The sequence below is a fragment of the Phocoena sinus genome, chromosome 6, assembly GCF_008692025.1.
Source record: "Phocoena sinus isolate mPhoSin1 chromosome 6, mPhoSin1.pri, whole genome shotgun sequence".
Taxonomy (NCBI): Eukaryota; Metazoa; Chordata; class Mammalia; order Artiodactyla; family Phocoenidae; genus Phocoena; species Phocoena sinus.
Genome location: NC_045768.1, coordinates 49,525,916 through 49,539,064, shown reverse-complemented (window position 1 = coordinate 49,539,064; position 13,149 = coordinate 49,525,916). Strand labels below are relative to the sequence as shown.

Sequence of the window (13,149 nt, the reverse complement as noted above, 5' to 3'; positions counted from 1 at the left end):
CAAGAAAGTGGGCTTTTTAGCTAACAGATCCCGAAATGTATTTGGGGTTCTGTTCTCCAGGACCATTCAGAAACTAAAGTTTGTATTACCTTTCTTAGGGATAGATGCATGTCTTGAAGCATTCCTGGTGTTTAAAGCATGATGTTAATCTCTCAGTTGTCAGCCTTACCCCTTTTCCTATGCCTTTATCTTCAAGTTCCAATCCTCTCTCATTTAACTTCTCCAGAGAATAAACCTCACATTTTCATGACAGAAGCTTGCTTGCTAGCACTAGTGCTCAAGGTGTGTGCATAGAGGTGGTGTGAAGGCATTGGGGTAGGAGGGTAGTGTAGGGTTGGTAGGGGTAATTCTCTATGTGGGGTGTGTGTGTCTTTCTCTCTTTTTTTTTTTTTTAATTTACTTTGGAAGGCTCAACAATAATGTATTTATAGCAAAATCTCCTTTCTCTAAATCCCTCTAAAGTATGTGCAGGGCAGTCACCATTGTATCCAAATACCCGGTAGAGAAATAGAGACTCCACAAAATTAAACGACTTGCAGAACTCAGAAGTAGCTCCCAGTGCCACACTCTACTTTCCCCAATGTAAAATAACATTTTCCATAAAAATCTTACTTAATATGTAATGTCTTTTTACTTGACATTTCCTAGTTCTAAGAGTCTCCAGGATATTTTTTTTTAAGAAGAGTCAGTTCTTTTCTTGTTTCTTTCTCTTTCACTCACCCTTTACACTGTGGTTCCTATAATAGGCTGCTAAATTAGTTGTCCCTCTACTACATTTACTCTTCTGAGTATTTATTGAAATCTCCAGTTATTGATGTCTCCTCCCTTACTCCTTTTGTCCTTGTGAGATTGAGCCCTTTTTGCTCCGTTTCTGTTATTTTGTTAGAGTTTAGAAGGAAAAAGGCACAAAGATTCACCTTTAAAACCCCAAACGGGAATACTAGGTTGATAGGTTGTCTAACATTGAACCGTCCTTGCATTTTGTCATAAATCTTACTTGGTATTTTAATATGTTCCTGGATTCAAATAGAAAATCTTCTTTTTAGGATTGTTTTGCACCATCTGAGATTGACCTAAAATTTTATTTTATTCCATCCTTAACTGGTTTTTTTTAGTGTTATGCCAACCTTTTAAGTGGTTTAGTACTCCTAAAACCAATGTTTTCTTTTTTTCCCTTATCATAATTGCCAGTTTGTCACTTTTGTAAGTTCTTGAATTTTTAGCCTTTCTTAATTTTTAATACATTTTAGGGTATAAATTTTTTTCTGGTTATCATTTGGTTATACATTTCATATGTGTGATATGTACTGCTTTTCTGTTTAAGATTTTATAATTCTCATTTAAATGTTTTTGTTTAAGCTTACATAGGAGTTCTTACTGTTTCAGTTTACTTGGATATGGAATTTTTAAGCTTATTAAAAAATGTGTAGTTCCAGTTATATTGCTTTATGATTAATAAATGTGGCCTTTATGACTTTATTTTAGAATTTTTGGAAACCTCTTTTGGACTTTTATATTTGGTTTTGTATGTGTTCTTCATACATTCATAAAGAATGTATTCTGTCTTCAGGGATTTTTTTATACATATAAATATAGATATATAGCTATATATATATCAAGCTTACTATAACTATGCAAATGTTCTACTTATTTTTTTTTCTTACCAACCTGACATCCATTTTAAAGTATCAGTACCTTCTGTGAATGTAGATTTGTCTATTTTTCCTTGTAATTGTATTAGTTCTTGCTTTCTAGATTTTAAAGCTTTATTGTTTGTTCTTTCTGCATCATGTTTTTATTTTATCTGCTATAAATAACATATACTGGGTTTTGCTTTGTAATTTTTTCAGTTTGGTGTGAGAGACACTTTTTCATACAGTAAAGGAGTTTAACCAGTTCACATTTACCATTGTTTTCTACTTCCTATGCTTTTTGTTTGATTCTTCCTATTCCCCTTTCTACATTCTGTTGCTCAAGGATTTCTTTTTCCATTTTTTTCCCTAAAGTTATATATTCTAAGCCTATTCTACTGATTACTCTTAAAGTTTAAATAACATATTTTTCTTAATAAAAAAAGTTAATCAGTATTTTCATTCTACTTAATTAAGATCAGAATCTTAGCAAGCTTTTATTTCTTTTTCCTCCTCTTCATGCCAGTGTCATCAGAAATTTTACTTGTCAGTTATTTAAGATGTTATTTTCTACTATCTGTATTTATTTAGACTTAATAATATATTTATTGGCTTATTTGATCATGTTTCTGTTTATATTACACTTCTTATGATTCTTTCTTTTGAAGAGGTAGGAATTTTGGGGGGTTTTTTCTTACTGGCTATCTTCTGTAGGTGTTTTAGAGATGTTCTTTGGGTGATAAACTTTCTGAGTCCCTGTATGTTGCAAACTATCTTCTTTGCAGTCACTATGGAATATTAATATGGCTGGATATTGGATTCTAAATTACAAATTTTTTTTTCCTTAGCACTTTGACAGTCTGCCTCAGTGTCTTCTTGGGTCTAATGTAGTTGGCCCTCCATGTCCATGGATTTTGCATTCGTGGATTCAACCAACCACTAAGCAAAAATATTTAGGAAAAAAAATATTCCAGAAAGTTCCAAAAACCAAACTTGAATTTGTTATACACCAGCAACTTTTTGCATAGCATTTACATTGTACTAGAGATGATTTTATTTTTATTTTTTACATTTAATGTAATTTTTTTTCATGTTTGCTTTGGGATGGGGAATAGATCACTCAGTAAAAGCATACAGTAAAAACAAAGTATGTCTTACGTACAGCTTTAAAACCACAATAATGATGTACCTTTGCATCCCATACTAATGATGTGTGTAGGTTGTATGCAAATACTATGCTATTTTATGTAAGAGACTTGAGCATCTGTGGATATTGGTAGCTGTAGACGGTGGGGGGAATGGAGAGGTGCTGGAACTAACCCTCTGAGGATACCAGGGGACAAGTGTATTGTTCCTGAAAAGTAGCAGATATGAGAAGTAGCCAGAGACTATGTTAGGTAGACCCTTGAAGAAAAAAGAAAGCAATTTGAATTTGATTGTAAATGCAGTGAGAAACTATAAGAAGGCTTTGAAAGTTTTTAAGCCATAGAGAAACAGTATTTCATATATTCTATTTATTTGTGCATTTATTTATTTTTGGCTGTGTTGGGTCTTCATTGCTGTGTGTAGGCTTTCTCTAATTGCGGCGAGCAGGGGCTACTCTTGTGTTAAATATTTTCTATTGTACCATTTTAATTCCCTTGTTCTTTTGCTGTGTATTTTTTGAGCTATTGTTTTAGTGACTGCCTTTAGAATTATAAATAACATCTTAATTTATGATAATCTATTTCATATTAATATGAACTTGAGTAGTATACAAACTTTGTTCCCATATAGCTCCATTCCCTTCTCCTTCCTTTGTGTTATTGTCATACCAGTTATATTTTTAATCATTATAAGCCTATCAACGTAGTTTTATAATTATTTATATAGTTTCATTTTTGTGGCAATAATTGCGTGATTCTCTGACACCAACTTTGTGTCCTAAAGTTCAATTCAGTTCTGATACTAACTGCTTGGAATTAAAGCAGATTCTACAATTTCATGGCTCAGTCTCACAAGATAGTCCTGGCTTTACATGCCAGTCTCAATTCCCCAGACCTCAGATTTCCTACTCTTCTCTCTGACTTTGCTACAAATTCAGGGATTCCCACAACCCCGCTCCACCGCCAACTTCAGGTTCAGTATTTGCTAGAACGACTCACAGAATACAGGAAGATGTTACACTTAACAATTACCTGTTTATTATAAAGGATACAACTCAGGAACAGCCAAATGAAAGAGGTGCGTAGCACAAGGTATGGGGGGTTAGAGTGGTGCAGAGCTTCTAATCCCATTCTGGGTGCACCATCTTCCCAGCATATGGACATGTTCACTAACCCAGAAGCTCCATAACCATGTTGTTCAAGAGTTTTATTGAGTTTCATTACCTGGATATGATTGATTAAATTATTGGCTGTTGGTGAGTGAGGTCAATCTCCAGCCTCTCTCTACTCCTTGAGGGCAGGGGGTGAGGCTGAAAGCTCCAACCCCTTAATTATGTGGTTGGTTCTTCTGGTAATCTGTCTCTATTCTGAAGCTGTATAGGGACCCTGCCAAGAGTCGTCTTATTAGCATAAAATCAGGTATCTGCAAAAGGGACTTAGTGTGAATAACAAAAGACACTTCTGTCACTCAGGAAATTCTAAGGTTTTTAAGACCTCTGAGCCAGGAACTGGGGACAAAAAACCAAATATATATTTTTTATTATACCACAACAGTTGTCTTTTATATCAGATAGGAGAAAAGAAGAGTTACAAACAACAGATACATTTTTACTGTCTCTTATTTACATATGTAGTTACCTTTACTGGTGCTCTTTATTTCTTTGTGTAGTTTCAAGTTACTGTCTAGTGTCCTTTCATTTCATTCTGAAAGACTTGCATTAGTATTTCTTGTAGGGCAGGTCTGCTAATGATGAATTCTACCAATATTTGTTTATCTGAGAATGTCTTAAGTTTTCTTTCTTTTGGAGGGATAGTTTTGCTGGGTATAGAATTCTTGGTTTTCTTTCAGTACTTTGAATATAACATCCACTGCCTTCTGACCTCCATGGTTTTTGATGAGGAATCAGCTATTAATCTTATTGAGGATCCCTTGTACATGATGAGTTACTTCTTTCTTGCTTTCAAAATTCTCTCCTTTTCTTTTCAGCAGTTAACTATGTAATTTCTAGATGTGAGTCACCTTTGGTTTATCCTGCTTGGAATTAATGGAGCTTCTTGGATGTGTAGATTAATGTTCTTCATCACAGTTGGGAAGCTTAGGGTCATTATTCTTCAGATATTCTTCCTGCTTTCTTTTTTTTCTCTCCTTCTGAGACTCCTGTTACACATATTTTGATATATTTAATGGTGTCCTACATTCTATTTCTTTTTCTTTTTTTCTGTTCCTCAGACTGAATACTTTCAATTGACTTATCTTCAAGCTCACTTAATCTTTGCTTTGCATGTTCAAATCTGCCATTGAGCTCCACTAGTGAATCTTTTATTTCAGTTACTGAACTTTTCAACTGAGGATTTCTACTTGACTCTTTTTTTATAATTTCTCTCTTTATTGATATTCTCTATTCAATAAGACACTGTTCTCTTACTTTCTTTTCCTTAGACATGTTTTCCTTTAGTTCATTGAACATATTTAAAATAGCTGTCTTAAAGTCATTATTTTGTAACTATTTCTGGGCTTCCTCAGGGACATTTTTTGTTGACTGCTGTTTTTTCCTGTGTATGGGTTATACTTTCTTGTTTTGTTGACTGTGTTTTAATTTTTTGTTGAAACTATAAAGTTTAAATAGCCGGATGTGGCAACTCTGAAATCAGTTGTCCCCCTTTAACCCAGGCTTGTGTTATTTTTGTTTGCTGATGATGTTGTTACTGTTTGTTTTTTTTTTAATTACTTTCCTAACTCTGTGAATTCTGTTTTCTTTGTCATATGTGACTACTGAAGTCTCTGCTCAGTTAGTTAATGGTCAGCTAATTATTGGACAGGTATTTTCTCAAATGACTATAATGTCTCCCAATCTAGTATATCTCCCAGTGTTTGTTGAGGGTCTCTGAATGCATGTCGGTTCACACCTTCACCACTCAGCCAGGCATTGTTTTCACTTTCCACCAAGATTCTGTCCTCAAATACTTCCTGAATTGTTGAAAGTGTTGGTTAAGTTCCACTGCTAGTTTACAACTCTGTTTCAGCTTTCACTTCCTATTTGCACAGAATGTTGTGAGAGATAAGGGCCTCCTCAGCTCTTCTAGGGCATGCATACAGCCTTGGGCATGCACAGTCCTAATTCAAGCATGCATATGACCTTCTAGATTCCCAGGAGCTACCAAAACTTCCTACGGGCATCGTATTCTCCAGCTTTTGCTTTTAAATTTTTTGGTTAGCTTATTGTTTGCCACACTGTTATCTCACACCAGGCAGCTCTGTTGTTAAACAATTGCCACTGATTGTTTTTGGTAGCTTCCTCCAAGGAAAAGGGTCTTTTGCAGTGTGCAAGCTATGGAGTCAGGTCAAATGGAGATAAACTTTGCAAGTAAGGTTTTCCTGGAAACTGCCAGACAGATCAGATAATGGTAGTTCTCTGAGATTGAGAATGTGAAAGTTCTCTAGCTTTGTGATCTCTCCCGTAGCTCCTAGGCTGCTGATTTCACTATGACTGTGGGCTGTTGGTTTTCAAGGCTGCCAAGGAACTGAGGAGAGGGGAATAGGAATAGGGCATGTTCAAAACACCACAAAGCTTGTTGTTTTTACCAAGATTCGAGCATTTTTCTTGAGTAAATGCTCTCTGGCTTGTTGAAAAGCCTTTGGTTAAATTCCAGAGTTCTGAAAGAGTTAATTTTGATAATTTTTGTCAATGTTTTCACTACTTTTCTGGAGGAGAGGATTTTCAGAGTTCCTTTGCCATTCCTGTTGACAGCCAAATCTTTTCTATATCTACAGAAAATGTTGCTAGGATTTTAATGGGACTTGCATTAAACATATGTCAATTTGGGGAGAATTGAAATCTTTACTATGTTGAATCTTCCAAACTGTGAACACGGTATGTCTCCATTTATTTAGATCTTTGATTTTTTTCCATCAGTATTTTGTAGTTTTCAGCGTATAAGTTCTCTATGTTTTGTTGGATTATACCCAAGTTTTTCTTTTGATTTTTCTTTTTCTCTGTTCCATATTTTTTTAATGGTTTACTTGGGGTGTTTCTTTATAAGCAGTCATGTCATCTACAGATGGAGACAGCTTTATTTCTTCCATTCTGATTTTTATGCCCTTTATTTCCTTTCTTGCCTATTGCACCGGCTAGAAGTTCCAGCACTGTGTTGAATAAGAATGGTTAGAGTGGACATCCTTGCCTTGTTCCTGGTCTTAGGAGGAAAGCATTCATTTTTTCACTATCAAGTATAATGTTAGCTGTAGGGTTTTTTATAGATCAGGAAGTTCTCTATTCCTGTGTTTCTGAGAATATTATGAGTGAGTGTTGGATTTTGTCAGATGCATTTTCTGCATATCTATTGATACGATCATGCACATGTTCATTTTTAGCTTGTGAAGATGATGGATTACATTGATTTTTGAATATCAAATCAACCTTGCATTTCTGAAATAAACCCTGCTTGGTTAATGCTGTATAAATTTATAACTCCTTTTCCGTATTGTTGAATTCTGTTAGCAAACATTTAAAGGATTTTTGTGTCTATCTTCAGAAGCAATATTCTGTGGTTTTCTTTTCATACTTGCCTGCTTTTGGTATCAAGATAATAACTAGCTTCTTAAAATGAACTGGGAAGTGTTCCCTCCTATTCTCAGTTTTGGAAGAGATTGTGTAGAATTTGTGTTAATTCTTCTTTATATATTCTGAATAATTCTCAAATAACACTCTCATGGTCTGGAGATTTGTTTTTGGAGTTTTAAAATTATGAATTCAGTTTACTTAATAGTTACAGGGCAATTCAAATAATCTGTTTCGTATTGGTTGAGTTGTGGTAATTAGTGGGTTTTTTTAGGAATTGGTCCATTTTGTCTAAATTGTTAAATTTATGTGTGCATAAATTCTCTTATTATCCTTTGGATGTCAGTAGATTCTGTAGTGATAATGTTAACCCTGTTTCATTCCTGATGTTGGTAATTTGTGTCTACTTTGTCTTTTTTTTTTGGTAGGGTATGAGGGTGGGGATCATTCTTGCTAGAGGTGTGTTAATTTTATTGTTTTTTACAAAGAACTAGCTCTTTGTTTCATTGGCTTTTCTCTGTTATTTTTCTAATTTCATTAAAGTCGTTCATATTTTTATTACTTCCTTTCTGCTGCTTGATGTGGGTTTGTTTTGCTCTTTTTCCAGGTTCTGCTCAGATTATTGATTTGAGACTTTTCCTCTTTTCTTGTGTGTATGCACTTAATGCTATAAGTTTTCCTCTCATCACTGCCTTTACCTGTGTCCTGCAAATTCGGATATGTTGTATTTTTATCTTTGTTCACTTTGATTTTTTTTTTTTCCAACTTTCTTGAGATCATAGTTTGTTTATCCATTCATCTGTTGATGGACATTTAGGTTGTTTCTGATTTAGGGCTATTACCAAAAAATGCCATGAGTATTCTTGTACAAGTTCTTATGTAATATAACATATGCTCTCATTTCTTTTGGATAATTTCCTAGAAGTGACTATCATAAGTGTACATATAACTTTTGAAGGACTTGCCAAACTGTTTTATTAGCAATTGATTATTGCTAATTGACCACAGTGATTATTAGCAATTTTTTGTAGCTGTATTTGATAAAAGTTGACTTGTGATTACTTAGAATTATTTTAATGATTCTTCACCATAAATAATTTGAGAAACACTGCTTGGACTAGCCCTGGAGGGGTAGATTTAGGTAGCTATAAGAACTCTCCTTACATTGTATAAGATAAAGCAGAGTGAGTACAGATGGAGGTAGGTTGATGGTTTTGAAAGGAGGAGAAGTACTCTGATGAGAGTACTCTGACTTTAACACTGCTGTTAATGAAATATGAGACAGGGTCATTAGCTGGGTGAGTAGAGAGCCTTTAGCAATATAAGATTGAGGAAGGAGGAAAAGATGTGAATTCATCTCAGAATGAGAACATACATTTATTAGAAAAATGTAGTAGGTTTTTCTGAGAGTTCTGAGTGCCTCTTTAACTTTTGTGGCCATAAATTTGAAGTAAGACCTGTTTTCAAGAGTTTCTCCAATTTAGTTGTTTAGACACAGATAAATAGAACGTATTTATTTAGGTTTAATAAGGACTAAGCTTTTTCCTTGTTAATGTGAGATAGGAATGGTGGAGGGTCAAGAGGCTTTTGCAAGGGAGTGATTCTAGAGTTGTGGAACCTCAGCCAGTTAAGGAAAGGAATGAGGGGGATGGTGGATTGTGAAAAGATAGTAGGGTCAGTGGATTACAGGACCCTGTGCAGTCAAAGGATAGTTGCAGTAGGAAGACCATAGTGAGTGAAAATGTAAGGAAAGGAGATGGTGATCAAAGAGTAGGATTGTGGAAATAGTTTTCAGAGGTGGTATGATTTTTGGTGATCTACATGATCTAGTCAGAGATATAACTATAGATATAATCTAATATAACTGTAGGAGAAGGTGGCTGAGGTGGTGTTTAGGAAAAGACAGTTGAAGAAGTCAAGGAGCACAGAGGCCAAAGAGTTAGACTGATTTTCTGTATGTATGTTGGAGTTCCATTATGGCCAGCATAATGATGGAGAGAAAGACAGTGAGTCAGGTGCTAAAGGCATCAGTGAATGAAGAGGGTGAGGAAAGACTTTGAGGGGGGTAGTTAAGATAGCAAAGATAATGGGTGTTAAAGTCTGATCATATGAACTTCAAAGATCTGAAGTGGGGCTCAATTAACAGAGGAAGTAGTACAGTGGAGATTGATAAGGACACCCTCCCCACTTCTGAGTCCTGAAGTACTCTGAAGAATTATGGGAGGAAAAGGTCACCATTTGAAAGGTCTCTAGGGAGAAGTATCTTCCAGGAATAGCCAAGTTTTAGCTAGAACAAGAAGAGAGAACATTCAGAGAAATTGAAGATAGCAGTAATGGGGATGGTATCCTAGCGAATATGCATGATCCAGGAGGCTTGGACTTACTGTGCCTGAGCTAAACATGGGTGTGATGGAATTAGTTAGTTATGGTAGTTTTTTAGATGAAGGTGGCAAATGAGTTAAAGTTAGAACTCAGAAAATTTAGCTAGGACATGGGACCATCAAGCTGCTTTTCAGTTTTTGAGGTCAATGTCAGACAAAGACCTCTTGGTATAAAATTTATTCAGCAGCCCAGTGATTTTTGGTAGCTTGGTGGTCTCTATTTTTCTGGGATTGTAGAGGTTATATTTGTTAAATTTCTTGTCCCTTTTTGATGGACTTGGACTTCCTCATGTGTTTGGTGATTCTTAATTCTCTGTCTCCCATGACATGCCAGTTTATTCTTCTAAAAGCCTTGGACTCCATGGGTTTCCTGGCTGAACACTGTGGCTTCTTGTCTGCTTCTTTTGGGCCCATTGAACATTGTTAATTTGCAGTCACACACACACACAGTGTTAATTTTTTCAAACATAATATTTTATCTTTCACTTCTGCATGTTTGTTATAGGAGAGGAGATTTTGGCATGTATTCAGTTCATTATCTTGACACTGTCAAAGCTAAACTTTTAGAAAAGAAAATTGATTATAACCCAAATTTCCAACCGTAGGGAATGGGATAAAATGTGGTATATCTATATAAAAGAACATTATGCAGGTATTAAATTTTTGTTTTGCAAGGACATGGAAGTAATGAGAAACTGCTCTCGATAAATTTTTAGTAATGCCATTTGCTAAAACGTATATGCTCTATTGATGGATATAGGCTGGCATTAAAATGTAAATGTTTAAGGACCTTAAGATTTTAGGTGTTTTTTATTTGTTTTAAGTTTCTATATTTTCCATATTTTCTATATTGAATATGTCATAAATATATACATTTATAATGGGGAGGAAGAGGGAGTAAATTTGACTTGGAAAGAAAGGTAACTAATAAGCAAATTATATGATATGTTAACCTTATCTAATTTAACACAAAATTCTATTTTTGCAAAAAATACATTGGGTGTATGCATCTGTGTCTTGAAGAAAATCATAACTCTGTCTTAGGTAGACCATGTATGGTTTTGATAAAAATTCCACTGGTAAGTTGCATGATCTGGTTTTTTTTAATGACTTACCCTGAATATAAACATACAGATTGAGGATTAAAATCTCAAAATACTAATTTGAAGTGCTAGTAGAAAATAATTTAATGGAAGGAAAATAGTTTATTGTGGTTTTAAACTAGTAGGGTGACATAATCTTCACCATCATTTCTATTGCTGGTTTATTGAAAGTCTGTGGTATACCATGTGACTGTTTTCAGTTTTATGATGTATAGTATGTGAAATCTTCCTATAAATATTTAGAAATCTGCTGATTGGCTTTATAAATATTTCGTTTATTTAGCAAATATTTACTGAATGCTAACTATATGCTAACCACTGCCCTAGGTACTTGGAATGTATTGCTGAACAAATAAAGAGACAGGTGGTCTGGTAGGAGTAACAGTTTAATTCTAATAGGATACCTTTTAGTGAGAAAAAAACCCATGTTCTTAGGCTGTTTGCATTTTTAAAACTGTTTTACTATAAAAGCCTAATAACCAGGAGAAAAAACAATCTCCAGTGCTAACCTGCTTTTGTTTTATTAGATTGAGGAGCTTCAGCAGGCTTTAACAGTAAAACAAAATGAAGAGCATGATCGACAGAGGAGAATAAGTAATACCCGCAAAATGATAGAAGATTTGCAAAATGAACTGAAGACCACAGAAAACTGTGAGAACCTTCAACCCCAAATTGATGCCATTACAAATGATCTGAGACGAGTTCAAGATGAAAAGGCATTATGTGAAGGCGAGATAATTGATAAGCGTAGAGAGAGGGAAACTCTAGAGAAGGAGAAGAAGAGTAAGTTTTTTTAAACTTACAGTGAGGACATGTTTATAAAATGGAGATATGTCTCTGTTGATGGGCTTTCTTCTTCCCCTGATCATGTCTCTAAGTGTTCATGTCTGCTTGTTGAGGAAGCTCAGTTCAGTTCTTCCATTTTAGTGTCTTAATTACCTATATCTATTGTGTAATGATTTGCTGCAGCAGACCATTGTCTTATGTCAGATTATGGCAGTTGATTTAATTCTCTAAAAATACTTTGCTTTATTTTCTTTACAGTCATTCACTTTTCTGTTTTTTCTCAGGTCAAATTTAATCGCTTCATTCTAGCCTTCATAATCTTCCATTAGCTTTGCTCCTTGAAGCCTGTCCAATTTCATCTTTTTTTTTTTCTTTGCTATAGACCGTGTGGCTAGATCTATAGCATTATTCAGTTAGAGGAGATCTTACATTCTGTCAGCTCAGTATATATGACTAAGGTCAGTTAGTAAAAAAATTTGTTTATATGTTTAGCAAAATGCTAGGTGTATGGTTTAAAAAAAATAATAACACTAGACAAGAAGGGTGGCCCAGTGCCTTTCCAACTTCCAGACCCACTATCAAGAGTAAGCACTCTTAACTATTTCAGTAATTTTTTCTAATAGTCTTTCATATATCTTAATCATATTTTTATTTTACCATGTCTTGGCTAATCAACTTTAGATATCATCTTTTAATATTTTGTTGCTTCAGATGTGGATTTCAACTCATGACACCTCCCCTACCTATTATTGTAATTCCCCAAATGGGATTCTTATATTAATATTAGTAATCATTAACATTTATTAATGTTTATTTATTACTAATAATATTCTTTTTTTGTCATTTAATATTTGTTGATAATGCTTGAATGCACATTTATAAGCTAAAAATACTGATACTCCTAGCCTTTCTTTTTACTTTCCTCCCTTTAATTCTTTAATATGTACTCTGGTTTTTATAGTTTAAAGGCTGAAAACATACTTTATTGAGAACCATAATTAAGTTTTATATGGTCTGTTTATGGGTTGATTCTACTAGCTAGAAATAGTAAGTATTATTTTTGTTATTACAACAATAAAACTTGCTCACAGCAGAGCCAAGTAGTGCATTATGATCTAATTTCTGTTCATTGATAATTTTTTTTTAGGATTTTAATTTACCATTTTTTAGAAACACCATTTACTTTAGCATTTCCTTAAATTGGGAAAAAAATTATCAGGCATTCTCTTGAGTTCTGAGACCTTCCATCCTCCTCCCATCTAAACTGATTGTTCTCAAGGTCTCCTTATGGCTGTTACCTAGGACTTGTCTCACACCTCTTCTGTGTTGAATAAAAAGCTATTCCTGAATTCTGTGTCTTCATTTTTCTTAAATTACTTCCTTGTTTTGTAAGAGTACATCTTCACATAACCTCCTAAGAAGAGATATTTGGGAATTAATTTGAGTCTTTGCATCCCTGAAAAATCTTTACTTCATTATCCCCTTTTTTATTTTTGTGTTATAAAAATCTAGCTTGAAAATAATTTTTCTTTCAGAATCCTGAA

General features: G+C 34.3%; 1 protein-coding gene across 4 annotated transcripts in view; it reads left to right on the top strand.

Annotated features, from left to right (window-relative positions):
- SMC5 (structural maintenance of chromosomes 5) overlaps nt 1-13,149 on the top strand; it is a 102,983-nt gene that overhangs the window by 45,150 nt on the left and 44,684 nt on the right. For 3 of the 4 annotated variants that reach the window (XM_032634784.1, XM_032634786.1, XM_032634788.1), the window contains one exon: nt 11,347-11,602. In XM_032634784.1, the coding sequence (XP_032490675.1) occupies nt 11,347-11,602 (256 nt within the window). The remainder of the gene's footprint in view (nt 1-11,346; nt 11,603-13,149) is intronic. The other variant, XM_032634787.1, reaches the window with a different exon arrangement.